At 38.7% G+C, this 19,151-nt stretch overlaps 2 protein-coding genes across 2 annotated transcripts; both read left to right on the forward strand.

Annotated features, from left to right (window-relative positions):
- Window positions 1–3,709: 3,709 nt before the first annotated feature.
- Window positions 3,710–5,299, forward strand: LOC131319190 (E3 ubiquitin-protein ligase PUB23-like). The gene has a single exon (XM_058349352.1). It carries the CDS (start codon window positions 3,891–3,893, stop codon window positions 5,127–5,129), a length of 1,239 nt encoding a protein of 412 aa, XP_058205335.1. The 5' UTR covers window positions 3,710–3,890; the 3' UTR covers window positions 5,130–5,299.
- A 6,253-nt stretch (window positions 5,300–11,552) lies between these two features.
- Window positions 11,553–13,181, forward strand: LOC131319188 (E3 ubiquitin-protein ligase PUB22-like). Its single transcript, XM_058349350.1, has one exon. The coding sequence runs from the start codon at window positions 11,786–11,788 to the stop codon at window positions 13,025–13,027; it is 1,242 nt and encodes a 413-aa protein (XP_058205333.1). The 5' UTR covers window positions 11,553–11,785; the 3' UTR covers window positions 13,028–13,181.
- Window positions 13,182–19,151: the final 5,970 nt, after the last annotated feature.

The following is a 19,151-nucleotide window of genomic DNA, read 5'->3' on the forward strand; positions in this document are numbered from 1 at the left end:
CTGACTGTTTTTGCTAGTCGTAGTAATCACTCCAGTGGCTGTTGGTGGTGGCCTGGCGGCGCCAACCTTCCAGGAAATACATGTCTACTACTACTATTCTTTACGCATATTGAATGAAGGGAAGCAACTGTGTATGGACCAAAGGGGCCACGGGTAGCTCGCCCTTAAATTTTGCGTCAACTTTTGTAGGAGGAGAATTAGTAAGGACGGAACCAAGATTTTGGCAACGGAAGAGTCGAACTATGAAAAGTAAGCGCAAGTACCACCCCACTATGTAGATAAGTTAAGTTGGTTGCTAATCTTGTAGTCTCAATCAACTAATGATATAGCCTAGAAATACTTTTCAATTATTTCGTTTCCGGATACCGAACGACATTATACTCAAAATGATTTAGTTCGGTCTTAAAAATGTTGTTCGAACTTCTCAATTCCTAAAAATACTTCCCAATTGGTCGTATAAACAACTTAGAAGCATTCATATTAATTTTTATTTTTTTAAATCTGAAACTACGCAGGGGCCTTGGTCTCCCATAGCCGAACAATAGATCCATCTCTGAAAACCGGTCCTATATATAACCAGCAGCATCGAGTGGCCGGCCGCTGTCGACCACCAAATAATTAATCGACGACCATTCCCTCTAGCCTCCTGACCTAAGCACTTACGTAACTCATTGACCGACAATTGGTGGTGGACAACTTGGTCCATTTAATTTGTGTTCGGGGCAGATACAAGAGGGTGCCAGTGCCGGCCTCTTCGCAACTCTAAATATTCTCATGAATTATACTATTTTTCAAGATTAATTTTGAATAGTTTTACGGGGTTTGCCCGGCCGGAAATTTTTTTTTTAGGGAAACAAACTCTTGAAGTTCCCACATGTATCTTGCAAAACTCTCCAACAAAATTCTGAGTTGTATCAAACACAGAAATAGAACGCGACGGTCAAGGACAGAATCAAAAATTAATTTTGCCCTAGGCTAACCCAAATTTTATATATATGAACAAAAAAAGAGGCAAACTTGTACATAAATACGAAAATGTTCAAAAATAAACAAAATTAAAAGTACAAAAATGTACAAATTGTACCCTACGATGTTTCAGAGAGTAAAATAATTTATTATCGAATTTGAGTGGATATTTTCAACAAATTTGCAAGCAAAACCGACCCCAACTTCTTTCTCAAAGGCAAAACCAACCCCAACTTCCCCATTTGATCAGTACAGGACTCTAGCGAACTATGATGCGATTTTGACGATTAGGCCGCGGATCTTCATCTCCACATCAGATGATTTTGTAACTCCAATCTCTGTAGTTGATTTAATTTTATTTTCAAAGAAAGAAGGATGGGATTTTGTTTACAGTCTTTTTCCTAATTCGATCAAGACTTTGTTTGGGTTTTCCTCATAGAAAGAAGGCTGGGCTAATTAAAATGGATTGGGCTGACGAAGAAAATGGCTGGGCTAAAACTATTTTAACTAACATTTTACATATAATTTGTTTTTTGGAATGTGAATGTGACCTGGGCTATTACCCATGGCAGCCATACTACACTTCCACCCATAGAGACGGTCACATTCTAATTATACCAAACTTATTTTCTCTAAACGCACTCATGAAGAATACTAGCTAGTAGGAGGATAGTAAGCAAAAAAAACCGTCGGACCGCTTTTTTACCATTTCTTCTAAATCAATTGGTGTTAGGGAGGATTTCAATTTTTTATGACATTCGACATCGTACCCATAATTCTGTTTTTAGAATGGTCGTAAAAAGTGACATTGTGTAATCAAATCTATGGAGGCATTCCGGATCCAACAACCCCTCCCTCACGATGACGCTCCCGCGACCCGAACTCGTGACTTTCTGGTTCTGATACCATTTGTCGGACCGCTTTTCAATTATGGTCACAAAAAGTGCAAGAAAAGTTTTGCTTATACTTGTCGCCAACTATTCATGTCAATTCAAAACTGGCATTTGGCTTTCGGTCTTGAACTCCTAGCTGTTGCATTAGTACGTTGTATATCGATCGTTGACATTTTTTCCGTTGACATTTTTTTTATTAGACTTTGAGAGCCTAAACAGAAGTCAAAATCTTCCAGGCGCATACTTATCAGCTGGGCTAGATCAAGAGTATTTTTCTAAGTTCCTGAAAACCAATTGTATATATGTGTGTTTTATAAAACTCAAAGTGCGGGGAAATAATATTGTGATTTATAAAGGATGGAGCCAAACGACAACAAGTAGTGGCGGTGGCTGCCTCCATGCCAATCATGAAAACGTTGTGCCTCGTTAGATTGTTTGAGAGACATTTCTACAACTAATTCACTTCAACCAGTTTTACAACCATCTAACTTGAGAACCATTTCCCAGTTGTACGTAGTCACACTGATCTTCTAAATTGTAGTGGGGATCAAACGCTCTGCCATATGAAGCAATAATGCTATAGTGACATTGTGACAATACAGATAAAAGGCAGTGCTACAGCCTACAAGACACGCTCTCTTGAATTCATAACAATTAGCATAAAACTTAATTTATAATTAACATCAAATCTTGAATTAATAATTTTTTTTTGACAATTTAAAACATTTTGACACATACGTTCATTTGTTATTTTTAAATTCATACCATTTGTATATTATCAATCCATATGTTGATGTTATTAGTTTTTAAACAAACCTTATGAATGTTTATAAAAATGATATGAATCTCTATACAAAATATTACTGTATTGGTCAAAGGAGGTGGAACAACACAAGCCAAGCAAAAAAACAAAAAAACAAAAAGGCCAAGTCATCTTGACTTGGGACTTAGGTATTTACTTAATTCTAAGGTCTCAGATTCGATTCTCCTTACCAATAACTTTTGGAGCCATCTCACTCTAACGTATAAGCGTCTGAAACGGCTATGGAAGGGACAATAGGGATTAGTCCGAAGTGCGCGCAAGCTGACCCCGAACACCCTGCATTACCAAAACAAAAAAAAACAAAAAAGGGAATGAGTGAATAACGTACCTGCACCACCGATGGTGTTAGCCTGGATGACAAAAGCCTCCTTCGTTTCCAGGCCAGACTCGTGTTCGAGTGTTGTCGTGGCAATGGAACAAGAGATTTGTTCCCTTGCCATCTTATATTTAGGTGGTGTTGTGGTGACGGTCTATCCTCACGGACAATAACTATGGCTCGAATCGAATAGTTCATAGCAGATAAATCCCTACGATCACGTCTAAAGGAAGTTGCTACGCTAGTAGCTCTTTCCTATCCTTTTGATTATCAAAAAAATAAAATAACGTACATTCACCGTATCTCCATCAACGGTCGTCGGCCACCACACGGTTTACGCATGCAATCAAGCCTATCGCAGTAAAAAAGCACGAGTTAGAGAGAGAAAACCTCGACATTGTTAGTTGTCTTTAAATAATTGTAGAGAGAGAAAGTCAAAGGGGGTGAGGCAACCTTATCCCCTTCATCTTACACTTTACCTACGCGCACGCCGACTCATGCATCATCCACAATGTAAAGTTGGCATCTTTGAGAAAGTCCCCTCTCTCTCTCTCTCTCTCTCTCTCTCTCTCAAAGCAGCATAATATTTCCGTAGCCTATTTCCGTGTTTTGAACTTTCCCATTTTGAATCTCTCTCCCCTCTTCCATATAAATATGCCAACATTTCCCTAATCCTAACATCTTCAAGCCAATTCACAACTCCCCCACAACCTTCTACTCCAATATTCAACACTCTATCTGTTCTCTTCTTCTCCGTTTAAAGATTCATTTACATCTAAGAGAAAGTCCTTCTGCGTTTTTGGCCTATTTTGAGAAATCTCTCAATTGGGTATTTTTCTCTTTCTTGAATCCTACTTTGGTTTTTGGAACTTCATCTTCTTGATTGTTTCGAATGGGTGAAATTGAAGTCCCTCCATTTTTCCTCTGCCCCATCTCTCTAGAGATGATGAAAGACCCCGTGACAATCCCCACCGGTATCACGTACGACCGGGAAAGCATCGAGAAATGGTTATTCACCAACAAGAACAAGAATTGTCCCGTAACAAAACAAGTCCTCTCCAATCCAGATCTAACCCCGAACCACACCCTCCGCCGTGTGATCCAATCTTGGTGCACCCTCAACGCATCCAACGGCATTGAACGCGTCCCAACCCCGAAGCCACCAGTCAACAAGTCCCAAATTATCAAGCTTCTCAAGGACGCGAAGTCGCCAGAAATGCAAATTAAATGCTTGAAGAGGCTCAGATCCATCGCTTCCACCAGTGAAACGAACAAAAGGTGCATAGAGTCCTCCGGTGGGGTTGACTTCTTAGCTTCCCTTGTCAAGAACAACACAACCAGTACTTCACTAGAAGCATGTGATCATGATGGGTTTGAGTTCACAAAACCTACTGATGAAGCCCTAAGCATACTCTTCTCTCTCCAACTATCCGAATCCGCCCTCAAATCCCTCAACGCGAAAAACGGCGAATTCATCGATTCGTTACTCAACATATTGCAAGTCGGAAGCTACGAGTCTCGTGCTTACGCCATGTTACTATTGAACTCGATTCTAGAAGTGGAGGAACCTGCGCAACTCGTAGCCTTGAAGCCCGAATTCTTCGTCGGGTTGGTCCAAATCTTGCACGATCAAATCTCTCCCAAGGCGTCCAAGGCGGCACTGCAGCTGCTAATCAACGTGGGGCCGTGGGGGCGAAACAAGCTGAAAGCAGCGGAAGCGGGCGCGGTGAAAGTACTGGTCGATCTTCTGCTTGATTCTTCCGAGAAGAGGGCTTGCGAGATGATCTTAACGGCGTTGGATCAGCTGTGCCAGTGCGCGGATGGCAGGGCCGAGCTGTTGAAGCACGGGGCCGGGTTAGCGGTGGTGTCGAAAAAGATACTCAGGGTTTCGAAGGTGGGGAGCGAACGGGCCGTGAGGATATTGCTTTCGATATCGAAGTATTCGGCGAGTCCTACGGTTGTTCAGGAAATGCTGCAGCTGGGTGTGGTGTCGAAGCTGTGTTTGGTGCTTCAAGTGGACATTGGAAGCAAGGCCAAAGAGAAAGCAAGTGAGATACTGAAGTTGCATGCTAGGGCTTGGAAGAATTGTTCTTGTATTCCAATGGGTCTGCTTTCTTCCTATCCATCGTGATATTGAGATAGACAAAGATTTTCTCTCCTTTGTTTTTTTTTTTTTTTTCTGGGTAAGACAGACACATACAGATATTTATTTGGGTACATATAAAATGTTTGAGCAATACCCATAATTAGAAAGTAGGAGTGATTAATGATATATGGACAAAGATTAGATTCTATCTCTAATTTCTCTCTCTCTCTCTCTCTCTGACACACATTCTCTCTCTCTCTCTCTCTCTGACACACATACACGCACAAACAAACAGTACGTACGAGCAGATCTCCATTTCCGGCAACAAGTATGTGCTTGAGCAAAAATGGGAGGGAATGATTGTTGGTTGGTTTTGGATGATGTACCAGAAATGGCCCGGCCATTTTATGGCTTCTGAAATGGCCACCCATTGGGGTATGATTTTTTTGCCAATTTTGCCATTTTCGACGAATTGCTTGAGCCATTTGTGTGCAATTGGACTTGCTCTGATAAAGTAAAGCTCCACAAACAAGTGTTTCTATGCAGCATGCACGGTTCAGCACTTAGCAAGCTAGACATAAAATACTCCTATAAAATGACACATAAATGACCTAGTAAGTGCAGGCATAAAATACTCTTATAAAATGACACATAAATAACCTACACCAGGTCATGGAGTACTTTAAAAGCCGAAGGATCCATACAGAAATAATTAAGGCGGAGTTGCCCAAAATAGCTCAAGGCTAAAACAAACCGGAGGCGGGAGAGCTGCGCGCTGTCCCTTTAAGGGGCAGCAGCCTGCTCTCCCGGACGATTGGGGCTTGCTCCGGTTTTGCTTCGATGATTGGTAATGTTCACTTCGTAGAGCTCATTGAGTATATTAAGTGTACCAAAAATTAGTTTGATCGGATATCATTAAGTGTTTGATCGGAACACATATAACTTGCTAATAATGGGTTCCAGTGAATTTGATCTAGTGTTTCAGATCTATTCTTTTCAAGATAAAAATGTTCCGATAAGGCACTTAGTGATATTCGATCAAGCTAATTTTTGGTACACTTGTTCTACTCGATAAACTTTACGAAGTGAATATTTTCGATCATCGAAGCGAGACCAGAGCGAGCCCCACTCGGCAGAGACAGCAGGCAGCTGCCCCTTAAAGGGACAACAGCTCCCGGCATCCAAACAAACCCACTATGTTTATCTAAAAAGAGTATTTTAATTCTTTTAACACCTTTAGAGCATGTACACATGACTAGGTAAACATGCATTTTAGGTATTTTGGCTATGAAAATGTGTAAAAGTGACTTGCACCAATCTCTATAAACGGTTCGGGAAAATCCCTCATACTACTGTACCTCGCTTGTTTTACCAAAGCACTATTCACCAGCAATAGATTAAAGTATTAATTTCTCTCTCTCTCTCTCTCTCTCTCTCTCTCTCTCTCTGTGTGTGCAAGTGAGAGTCTTCGGCAACGAGCTACTGTTGATCTGGTTTCAAAGCAGTCAACAACGATGTGGGTTTCAACCTTCTCACCGACGACATCGGCTCGTGGAGGAGGCGAAGCGGCACCCCGATCATACTGGCAATCATCTTCATTGGTTATCTCTCTTTTGTTTGCAGGTCTGATACATATATACATATATATTTGGAGGTAGGAGAGAGGAGGAGGACGCCCATGGCAGAAAGGAGGAGGAGACGGAGTCGATGGTGGACCAGACGTCTTCGATCTTCTTCTTTTCCGATTTGAAAAATCAAAAAAATAATTTTTTAATAGATGATCGGTAAATTGGATAGTATTGGTGTAGTATTGACAATAATGGATAGCAAAATGTGCACTGTTCAACTTTCTGTTGGAGGGCAGTATTTTTAGTTGTTCTGCTGTTTTTTTCCTTCTTTCTTCTGGTTTGATCAAGTAAGTGTATAATCTTACTATGGTCGAACCGCTCGATGTATCTCTTTGAATTGTTATAAAAGTTTCGTTTGCCGAACAAAACAAAAAAGAAGTGCACTGTTCACTAGCAACTTTTGCAAAAATTTACCTAGTGTTGGTGTACATGCTCTTAATATCATAATATTTTTAGCACTCTTGCTTTTAGCATTTTTAACACTTTTGAGAAACTACCCCTAATCCTGAAAACGAGATGTCAAAAATTTTCAAATATAGTCACAAGGGGTTAGCCTTGTTGTCTTGGACCGGAACTCACAGGTTAATTTGCTTCCACCTAAAGTTAGGTTTAATTTTTCTAATCAGCAACTCTTATCGCTATCACAATTCTATGTGCATGCGTAAGCATGAAAAAAGACTGTGGAATGGATCATATAGATTAGTTTAAAATTCGTGCAAGTTGGTCCAAGACACCTTATATAACCACCAAAACAAATTCAATTATTATGTTCTGTTTTGAAAGCATTATGAGATGATTGTGCACTAGTTGGAATTTGATCTAATCTACAAGCTCAACTCACCACCAATGATTGCTCCCCCAAATGGGAAGAAAACAACAAAAAGTTGCTCATAATCATGTTGTACTTGGTCAACCATTCGTCAATGTACCATGTGGATCTCATGCTATAATTTGGTATTTACATATTAAAGGTCTTAAACAATCAATATATAGATTGGACTTTAACCCACCAGTAATTCTGTTAATCTAATACTATATGAGGAGTGCTAGGGACAAAAAAAATAAGCAAAGAATTGACCCTTAAAATGTACATGAACGGCTCAGATGTACTGCACACTGAATCTGAGCCGTTCATGTAGATCCAAAAAAAGAAAAGCACACTGGGGAGTAGTATTAGTCTAAGATGCATGCATTTTAAAAATATGGCAAAGTTGTTGGATTTATTCAAACGACGTCTTATTGACCCGAATACATAAAGTTTCAGAAAAAATATACATGCACGGGAATAAGGGTAATACCAAAATGATTTTTATTAATGTTAGATTTTTTAGTGCCTAAAAGACTTATACCATGGACAGGGTATAAGGCTCTTATGCACTAAAATTTTAACATTAACAAAAATAATTTTGGTATTATCAGTTTTCCTTGAAGAATTAGGATTTCAAAACTTATCTGTTCTCTCATGTCCCCCCCCCCCCCCCCCCCCGGGGATACCGATTGATGATTTGTACATGTAAGAGTAATTTTTATTTTGAACGGCAAAAGAAAGTTTTATTAATCTTTGAAGATTAATTATGTTGCACAATTAACTAACCTATCATCATGCCATACATATTAAGATCATTTGTGCCGTTCATGCCTTAATATTCAAGCAGAAGTAAAAGCCTACGAAAATACTAGAAATTAATGTCTTCATCTGCTGCCGAAAAATAGAAAGTAAACATATACCGGCGGCTGAGGGTTGACTTGTAATTTTCACTTTAAAACTTTGGACGTCCCATACTTATTTTTTTTATTGGTCATAACATTCGATATACAAGCATATATCTACTGTATTGAACTTTTCATATGGTCAAAATGATCACATCTACTCGTGGCAAGTAGAAGCTCCTTCAATAAAAGTTCTTTTTTTCGGTAAGTTTCCTTTAATAAAAGTTGAGTACGTACTTGAGGAAGAGTACCCCTACGGCCCTACTCATATTTGACGAGGCTCTTCATTCTCTCTGTGAGCTTGTGCGCAACTCGACAAATTTTGAGATTTCGAAGTTAACCAATTACCAGACAAAACCTCTAGTGGCTCTAAGATTTGAAGTGTCTAGCTTCCGTGAGATCTAATCATATAATATATCTTGTAAAGAACAAACATTTATTACTTTCTCATGACGTACTACTTGATCACCAAGCCACTCAAGCATTAGCGAACACTCATAAATTGTCATAAGTGTGTTACGAAAGTTCAAAATTGCCAAACAGATTGGTCTGACTGTTTTTGCTTGAAATACTAGTAGTTGTCACTCCAGTGGCTGTTGGTGGTGTCGGCGTCAACCTTCCAGGGAATACATAAATGCATGTACTACTACTACTTCTACTATTCTTTATGCATAATAATGAATATGAAGGGAAGCAACTGTGTATGGACCCAAGGGGGGCCACGGCTAGCTCACCCTTTTTTCTTTAATAACCAATCTATCTTGTACAAGAAAATCTTTTTTACGGAGTTTTCTGTGAAAAAATGTTTACGAAGTACCATCGCGCGCGTCCAAAATTAATTGGTGAACTCTTTTCTGAAAAAATTTGTTTAAAATTCGGACAGTTGATCGCCGAAACTGATGGTTGTGATTTGGTGCCTCCTTGATTTGCTTATCCAGGACTTCTCCGCGAATAAACTTCTCTCGTATATACGTATATATGTAGTGTATATCAGTACATAGTAATAATTTAAAGTAAACAGCCATCAGCATCAAGTGGCCGGCCCCTGTGCCTCCTGGCATAAGCACTTACGCAAGTCATTGGCCGACATTTGGAGGTGGACGGACAACTAGGTCTATTTTATTTGTGCTCGATCGGGGCGGATAGAAGAGGGTGCCGGCACCTCCACAATTCTCATGAGTCATACCATTTTAAAGATTGATTTAGACAAGTTTTATGAGGTTGGCCCAGCCCACTATATCCCCTGTGGAATCAAATTATTAAAATTCTTATATGTATGTTGCAAAACTTTCCTAAAATTTCAAGTTATTAAACACAAAAATAAAACCAACTGGGATTAGTTGAATTGGTCAGGGATTAGTTGAATTGGTCAGGACTTTTACATCTTAATACTCCCTCCATCCATGTTTGTTAGTCCCTTTTGGGAGTATGTCATTTTCAATTGTTTATATCTTTCAGTACTTTAAAAAAATATACAATATGAATCTTGTTTGATAGATCGTAACTAGTTTTATTGTTCTATATTTTCAAATTTATAAAAATATTATAAATTAGAAGATAAAATAATTTTAAAATGGCACAAATTTCTGTAATGGACCAAGAAAGGTGGACGGAGGTAGTAGGATATTAGGAGTTCGAGTCTTCCCACATGTAAATGAGTGTTCTTCCGTTGGATTATTTTCCTCCCTAATGGGGGCTCTAAGTTGGGGTGGGTTCATAGTGGTTGAGTAGTTGGGCTTAGTATAATGTCAACTCTCACACAATTAATATAATGTCCCGTAATTTGTACTTCACACACGATGTCATGATCTCTCCAATCGATTGACAAAAAACAGTGCAGAAATAGAATAAGAAGGTGACATTCTAAATTATACCCATCTTATTTTCAATCAGCGCTCTGATGAAGGATACAGGGAGGAGGATAATGAGCTAAAAATACATGTGGCCACAAAAAGTGCAAGAAAAGTATGCTCTCGGCTCTCCTATCCTTACTTGTCGCCACAAGCTTAGTCTACTGAGTCTATTCATGTCAACTCTGCGAATTAAATGGCCTTTCGGGTCTTGGCCTCTGCCCTAGCTGTTGCATTAGTTAGGTGTAAATTGTTGACAAATTTTGCCTCGATCCAATTAAAAAGTAAACAGTCAACACAATGTCATGTGCATACTTGTCCGCTGAGATAGATCTAGAGATTTTTCTAATTTCCTGAAAACAAATTGTATACTTGTGTTTTTTCAAAAAAACCTCGAAATGCATAGAAATAATTCAATTTTGTGAAGGATGAAGTTAAAGGAGAACAACTGGTGGCGGTCTCAACCTCAAGGACATGAACACTATGCCTCATTGGAGCAATTTCAATGACAAGTCATTTCTCAAGCAAAAGCCATTATTTGGCATGAGGTCTCAAAAAATGACTGGAGAAGCTATTTCTCTAAGCCAAAACATGAGCTCCAATGATAAGCAATTTCTCAAGCCAAAACAGACTTTGCCATTTATCGAGCCAAATTTGGCAATGAAATAGTTTAGGCTTGAAAAAAAGGCTCAAACTACATTATATGCTCTTAGATAGTCTAATCGACATATTTACAACTAATTCACTTCAACTATTTTCACAACCATCTGGTGAGAATTAGGACCCTCAATTTTCATATGAAAGAGATGAGAAAGTGCCGTTGAGATACATGCCCGTTGGCACGATACCTTCGGCTACCACACATAATCAATCCTACCTCATTCATCCTATCATCTCCCAATAAAAAAACACGTGTTAGAGAGAGAAAATCTAAGAGCTTCTTCATTTTGATATTTGAATTTTGAGTAACGCGTGAAGAGAAATAAAAAAAAATGAGAGTAATGATTAAATTTTTTTTTATTAAAAATCGTGAGCCGAAGGAGAATTCAAAATTCCAAATAACAAAATGAATGGCAAAGGGCCGGGAAGGCAACTTATCACCTTCATCTTACACTTTGCCCACGCGCACACAACGCATGTCTTGACAATGTAAAGTTGGCATCTTTGAGTAGAGCCTTTCAATCCTCTGAGAAAGTCTCTCTCTCTCTCTCTCTCTCCCTCTCTCTCTCTCTCTCTCTCTCTCCAAAAACAACACATTATTCACGTGTTCTCTCTCTCCCTCTCCAAAAACAACACATTATTCCCGTGTTTTGACTCTCTCATTTTGAACCTCTCTCTCCCATCTTCCCTATATAAATAAGCCAACATTTCTCTACTCCAACCATCTTCAATCCAATTCATAACTCCCCCAACAACCTTCTTCTCCAATCAACACTCTATCTGTTCTCTTCTTCTCTGATTAAATACCCATTTTCATCAACAAATTCATCTTGGTCTTCTTTATTTTCCGCCAATGGGTGAAATTGAAGTCCCTCCATTTTTCCTCTGCCCCATCTCTCTAGAGATGATGAAAGACCCCGTGACTATCCCCACCGGTATCACATACGACCGAGAAAGCATCGAAAAATGGTTATTCACCAACAAGAACAAGAATTGTCCAGTAACCAAACAAGTCCTCTCCAATCCAGATCTAACCCCGAACCACAATCTCCGCCGTGTGATCCAATCTTGGTGCACCCTCAACGCATCCCACGGCATCGAACGCGTCCCAACCCCGAAGGCACCCGTCAACAAGTCCCAAATTATCAAGCTACTCAAGGACGCGAAGTCGCCCCAAATGCAAATTAAATGCTTGAAGAGGCTCAGATCCATCGCTTCCACCAGTGAAACGAACAAACGGTGCATAGAGTCCTCCGGTGGGGTTGACTTCTTAGCTTCCCTTGTCAAGAACAACAACACTAGTACTACTTCACTAGAAGCATGTGATCACGATGGGCTTGAATTCACAAAACCTAGTGATGAAGCCCTAAGCATACTCTTCTCTCTCCAACTATCCGAATCCGCCCTCAAATCCCTCAACGCGAAAAACGGCGAATTCATCCAGTCGTTAATCAATGTATTGCAAGTCGGATGCTACGAGTCTCGAGCATATGCCGTGTTACTATTGAACTCGATTCTAGAAGTGGAGGAACCTGCGCAACTCGTAGCCTTGAAGCCCGAATTCTTCGTCGGGTTGGTCCAAATCTTGCACGATCAAATCTCTCCCAAGGCCTCCAAGGCGGCACTGCAGCTGCTAATCAACGTGGGGCCGTGGGGGCGAAACAAGCTGAAAGCAGCGGAAGCGGGCACGGTGAAAGTACTGGTCGATCTTCTGCTTGATTCTTCGGAGAAGAGGGCATGCGAGATGATCTTAACGGCGTTGGACCAGCTGTGCCAGCGCGCGGATGGGAGGGCTGAGCTATTGAAGCACGGGGCCGGGTTAGCAGTCGTGTCGAAAAAGATACTCAGGGTTTCGAAGGTGGGGAGCGAACGGGCCGTGAGGATATTGCTTTCGATATCGAAGTATTCGGCGAGTCCTACGGTTGTTCAGGAAATGCTGCAGTTGGGTGTGGCGTCGAAGCTGTGTTTGGTGCTTCAAGTGGACAGTGGAAGCAAGGCCAAAGAGAAAGCAAGGGAGGTACTGAAGTTGCATGCTAGGGCTTGGAAGAATTGTTCTTGTATTCCAATGGGTCTGCTTTCTTCCTATCCATCATGATATTGAGATAGACAAAAAAATTCACTCCTTTTTCTTCTTTTTTGTTGGGTAAGTAGACAGACAGAAATTTATTTGGGTACATATAAATTGTTTGAGCAATACCTATAATTAGAAAGTAGGACTGATTAATGATATATGGACAAAGATTAGATTCTATCTCTGATTTCTCTCTCTCTCTGACACACATACACACACAAACAAACAGTACGTACGCACAAATTTCCCAGATCTACTCCAGTTCCTGCAACAAGTATGTGCTTGAGCAAAAATGGGAGGGAATGATTGTTGGTTGGTTTTGGATGATCAGCAGAAATGGCCACCCATTGGGGTATGATTTTTTTGCCATTTTCGACGAATGGCTTGTGTGCAATTGGACTTGCTCTAATAAAGTAAAGCTCCACAAACAAGTGTTTCTATGCAGCATGCACGGTTCAGCACTTAGCTAGCTAGACATAAAATACTCCTATAAAATGACACATAAATAACCTACACCAGGTCATGGAGTACTTTAATTATAAGCGCGCGGAAGGATCCATACAGAAATAATCAAGGGGGAGTTCCCCAAAATAGCTCAAGGCTGTTTTTTAGGGGAAAAAAACCCACTTTAGTCCTTTTAATACCTTTAATATCATAGTATTTTTAGCACTTTTTTTCGAAGCAAAACAGATTTATTAATCTTAATAAATGATTACAAAGATTAAAATGATTAAGGGCACACCGGCATAAAGCAATCCAAGATCTAAAGGAAAGCAAAATGCCAACCGGAAAAAACCCAGAGAAGACCGACATCAAAACACCAGGACTTAACAAGTAGAAATGAAAATCAAAGCACCAAACCATTAACACCAACCCAAAAAAATCTGGAAAAGCAGTCCAAGCAACCAAAAAAGAAAAACAAACGTACAACGATCCAACCAAGGGGCAAAATGAAGGCCAAACCTTGGAATTAAATCTCCAAGGAGAGAGAAACTTCTTTCTCAATATCATCAAGATCCTCCAAGTCATCCTCCTCCTCTAGGTCATCATGATCTTAATTCGTTTTCTTGCATTTCAAAAAAATTCCTTAACAAGAAATTCCGCCCGCCTCTAGGCTCAATGCCTAACCTATGACCGACATCCAGAGTTTTCCAAGCCTCCTTGAACAGAAGTGAAGAAGAAAGACCATTCTTTTTCCTAAGGATTTGGTTATCGATTTTACCACCAATATCTGCGATATGTTTTTTTTTTATAATCTTCCTCTTCGATCTTCTCACTCTCCTTTCCAATTTAAGTATTTTTAGCACTTTTACTTTTAACATTTTTAACACTTCTGAAAAACTACCCCTAAGCCTTAAAACAAGTGGTCAAAAAATTTCAAATATAACCCCAAGATGAGGTTAGCCTTGTTGTCTTAGCCTAGAACTCAAAGGTTTGCTCGATCTCATTTAAAGTTGGGTTCAATTTATCTGACCAGCAACTTTTGTGGCCACTACAATTCCATACGCATGCGTAAGCGTGTAAAAAAACTATAGGAGGTGTCATAGAGATTAGTTCGAAATTCATGCAAGTTGGCTTTGGACACCTTATATAACCACAAAAACAAATTCAATGATTATGCTCTGTTTTGAAGGCATTAGGAGATGATTGTGCACTAGTTGGAATTTGATCTAATCTACAAGCTCAACTCAACACCAATGATTACTCCCCCAAATGGGAAGAAAACAACAAAAAGTTGCTCATAATCATGTTGTACTTGGTCAACCATCATTCGTCAATGTACCATGTGGATCTCATGCTATAATTTGGTATTTTTATTAAAGGTCTTAAACAATCAATATATAGCAATGACTTTAACCCACCAGTAATTCTGTTGATCTAATATATTAGTGTGATGGAATCTCGAATATTATAATACTCCAACTTTGAAGAAAACTGTTCAAGATTTGTGATGGAAATAAGGGAAGTAGAACCACAAAAAAGCCACTGGGGACTAGTATTGGTCTAAGTTGCATGCATTTTAAAAATATGGCAAAGTTGTTGGAGAAGATTAATTATGTTGCACAATTAACTAACCTATCATCATGCCATACATATCAAGATCATTTGTGCCGTTCATGCCTTAATATTCAAGCAGAAGTAAAAGCCTACGAAAATACTAGAAAGTAATGTCTTCATCTGCTGTCGAAAAATAGAAAGTAAACATATACCACCGTCATATGTGTGTTACGAAAGTTCAAAATTGCCAAACAGATTGGTCTGACTGTTTTTGCTTGAAATACTAGTAGTTGTCACTCCAGTGGCTGTTGGTGGTGGCGGCGTCAACCTTCCAGGGAATACATAAATGCATGTACTACTACTACTACTTCTACTATTCTTTATGCATAATAATGAATATGAAGGGAAGCAACTGTGTATGGACCCAAGGGGGGCCACGGCTAGCTCACCCTTATTTCTTTATTAACCAATCTATCTTGTACGAGAGAATCTTTTTTACGGAGTTTTCTGTAAAATAAAATTACGAAGTACCATCGCGCGCATCCAAAATTTATTGGTGAACTCTTCCCTGAGAAAATTTGTTTAAAATCCGAACAGTTGATCGCCAAAAGATGGTTGTGATTTGGTGTCTCCGTGATTTGCTTATCCACGGCTTCTCCGTGAATAAACTTCTCTCATCTTGTACATATGTAGTGTATTTCAGTACATATAATTTAAAGTAAACAGCCAGCAGCATCAAGTGGCCGGCCCCTGTCGACCATTCCCTCTCCCGTCTCCTGGCATAAGCACTTACGTAAGTCATTGGCCGACATTTGATGGTGGACGGTCAACTTGGTCCATTTTATTTGTGCTCGATTGGGGCGGATAGAAGAGGGTGCCGGCGTCTCCACAACTCTAAATATTCTCATGAATCATACTATTTTAAAGATTGATTTAGACAAGTTTTATGAGGTTGGCGCAGCCCGCTAAATCCCCTGTGGAATCAAATTATTAAAATTTCTATATGTATGTTGCAAAGCTCTCCTAAAATTTCAATTAAACGCAAAAATAAAATCAATTGGAATTAGCTGAGTTGATCAGGACTTTTACATCTTAATACTCCCTCCGTCCATATTTGTTAGTCATTTTGGGGAGTCTGTGTCATTTTCAATTGTTTATTTCTTTCAATCTGTACTCCAAAAAATATGCAATATTAATTTTGTTTGATAGATTGTAACTAGTTTTATTATTCTATGTTTTTAAATTTATGAAAAATATTATAAATTGGAAGATAAAATAATTTTAAAATGGCACGAATTTCTGTAATGGACGAACAAAAGCGGAAAGGGTAGTAGGATATTAGGAGTTCGAGTCTTCCCACATATATGTGAGTGTTCTTCCGTTGGGATTATTTTCCTACCTAGTGGGGGCTCTTAGTTGGGGTGGGTTCATAGTGGTTGAGTAGTTGGGCATAGTATATTGTCAACTCTCACACAATTAATATAGTGTCCCGTAATTTGTACTCCATACACGATGTCATGATCTCTCCAATCGATTGACAAAAAACAATGCAAAAATAGAACAAGAAGGTGACAATTATACCCATCTTATTTTCTCTAAGTGCTCCGATGAAGGATGCTGCTAGAAGGAGGACAATGAGCTACAAATACATATGGCCACAAAAAGTGCAAGAAAACACTACAAGAAAAATCACATTGGGTGACGAATGAAAATCGTCACAAATTGCTTGTTTTTTGTCACAAATAATATAGGTGACGAAAAAAAATTTGTCGACTAAAGGTTGTCGAGGATTCCTACCTGGTGACGAAATCTATTTTTCGTCACCTATAGTGTCTTTTGATGACAAAATACTTCGTCATCAAAAAGTGAATAATTTGTGACGAAATTTTTTTCCTCGCTTATTATGCTTTTTGATGACAAAATTTTTTGTCATAAATTATTCCTTTTGGCGACGAAAAAATTCGTCACTGATGAGTCTCATCGGTGACGAAAATTTTCGTTGCAAAAGACGTTTTCATATGAGAAAAAAATCCTTCTTTCTTGCTCCTCCTAGGTTTCAAACCCAAGTCTCCTGAGTTTTTCACGCAAGCTCTAACCAACTGCACCACACACACTTTTCAGTAAATATTTGAAATATCTAATATATAACATATATGTTTAACATTAAAATATATTTTGAATGCAATTTTGAACCTTTAAACATTAAAATTAGTAATTTTGATAAACATGAAAGTTGTAGGCAATTGAGTTATTGTTCAAACACAATTTGAATTATCTCAATCGGAGTTTTTAGTAAAAAGTTATGTCTGAAATACATTTAGTGACAAAGCGCAATTAATAAATTTCGTCACGAAAGTTACCCATTTGATGACGAAATATATTTTTCGTCCCTGAAAGCGTTAAAATGGTGACGAAAAAAATATTTCGTCACCAAAGTTAAGCATTTGGTGACGAAAAAAATATTTCGTTACTAAATTGGTCTCATTTAGCGACGAAATATATATTTTGTCACCAAATGATTATCTTTGGCGACAAAAAATAATTTCGTCACCTTTTTTAAGCTTTTGGTGACGAAAAATGTATTTCGTCGCCAAATGGATACTTTTGGTGACGAAAATATTTTTTTTGTCGCTAAACAGGTATAATTGGTGACAAAATTATTTCGTTACGGAAGTTGTCAAAACGGTGACGAATTTATTTTTTCGTCGCCAAATATACTCATTTAGTGACAAAATTAAATTTCGTCGCCACTTTTTCGTCACCAATTTTCATTTTTCTTGTAGTGAAAGTATGCTCTCGGCTCTCCTATCCTTATTTGTCGCCACAAGCTTGGCCTATTGAGTCTATTCATGTCAACTCTGCAAATTAAATGGCCTTTCGGGTCTTGGCCTCTGCTCTAGCTTTTGCATTAGTACGGTGTAAATAGTTGACAAAATTTAGCCTCGATCCAATTAAAGATCGAGTAAACAGTCAACAGAATGTCATGTGCATACTTGTCCGCTGAGATAGATCTAGAGATTTTTCTAATTTCCTGAAAACAAATTGTATATGTGTGTTTTTTCAAAAGAAAAAAAAAACTCAAAATGCATAGAAATAATTCAATTTTGTGAAGGATGAAGCTAAAGGAGAACAACTGGTGGCGGTCTCGACCTCAAGGACATGAACGCCATGCCTCATTAGAGCAATTCCAATGATATGTCATTTCTGAAGCCAAAGCCATTATTTGGCATGAGGTCTCGAAAAATGAGCTCCAATGATAAGCTATTTCTCAAGTCAAAAAAGACTGCGATTTATCAAGCAAAATTTGGCAAAGAAATAGTTTTGGCTTGAAAAAAAGGCTCAAACTACATGAGATGCCCTTAGATTGTCTAATCGACATATTTACAACTAATTCACTTCAACTATTTTTACAACCATCTAACTAATTTGTAAACCGTTTTCGCATTGTAGTCACACTAGTTTCCTAAATTGTACTGGGGATAAATGCTCAGATGTATGAAGCAATAATGCAAATTAGTGACAACAGAGATGAAAGGAAACGATGTAATAGACACTCAATCTGTTAAGATGTGTATGATATTAATTCATTCATCGAGTCCATAACATTTTGCATGAAAATTCAAAATGAGTCTTGAATTGATAACTTCTGTGTTACAATTCATAATATTTGGACATATGTTCACAACGTTAATTCTTGAACAATAACACTTTGGTGATCATCTTTGAGTACAATATTTTCGGTGCCATGTGATGTGTCACCAATGTATTAGTGAAATATACTTCAATATTTGTCATGTTGTGATGCCGTCTTCCATGTGTTCCCTTTAGTCTTCGTAATTTTCATTTCAAAGATTAATGAAATCTTCTTTTGCCCTAGAGAAGAAAAAATCTGTGAGAAATCTTCATTTCTAAATGTTGTTAGTTGTCTTCAAATATTGTAGAGAGAGAAAGTCAAAGGGCCGGGAAGGCAACTTAAAACCTTCATCTTACACTTTGCCCACACGCACACCAACTCATGTCTTGACAATTTAAAGTTGGCATCCTTGAGTTGAGCCTTTCAATCCTTTGAGAAAGTCTCTCTCTCTCTCTCTCTCTCTCTCTCTCTCTCCAAAAACAACACATTATCCCCGTGTTTTGACTTTCTCATTTT

This window comes from Rhododendron vialii, chromosome 3a, assembly GCF_030253575.1.
Source record: "Rhododendron vialii isolate Sample 1 chromosome 3a, ASM3025357v1".
NCBI classification, from domain to species: domain Eukaryota; kingdom Viridiplantae; phylum Streptophyta; class Magnoliopsida; order Ericales; family Ericaceae; genus Rhododendron; species Rhododendron vialii.

What these genes read in the sequence shown, in the direction of transcription:
- LOC131319190 (XM_058349352.1), top strand. Translation starts at nt 3,891, where the DNA reads ATGGGTGAAATTGAAGTCCCTCCATTTTTCCTCTGCCCCATCTCTCTA.
- LOC131319188 (XM_058349350.1), top strand. Translation starts at nt 11,786, where the DNA reads ATGGGTGAAATTGAAGTCCCTCCATTTTTCCTCTGCCCCATCTCTCTA.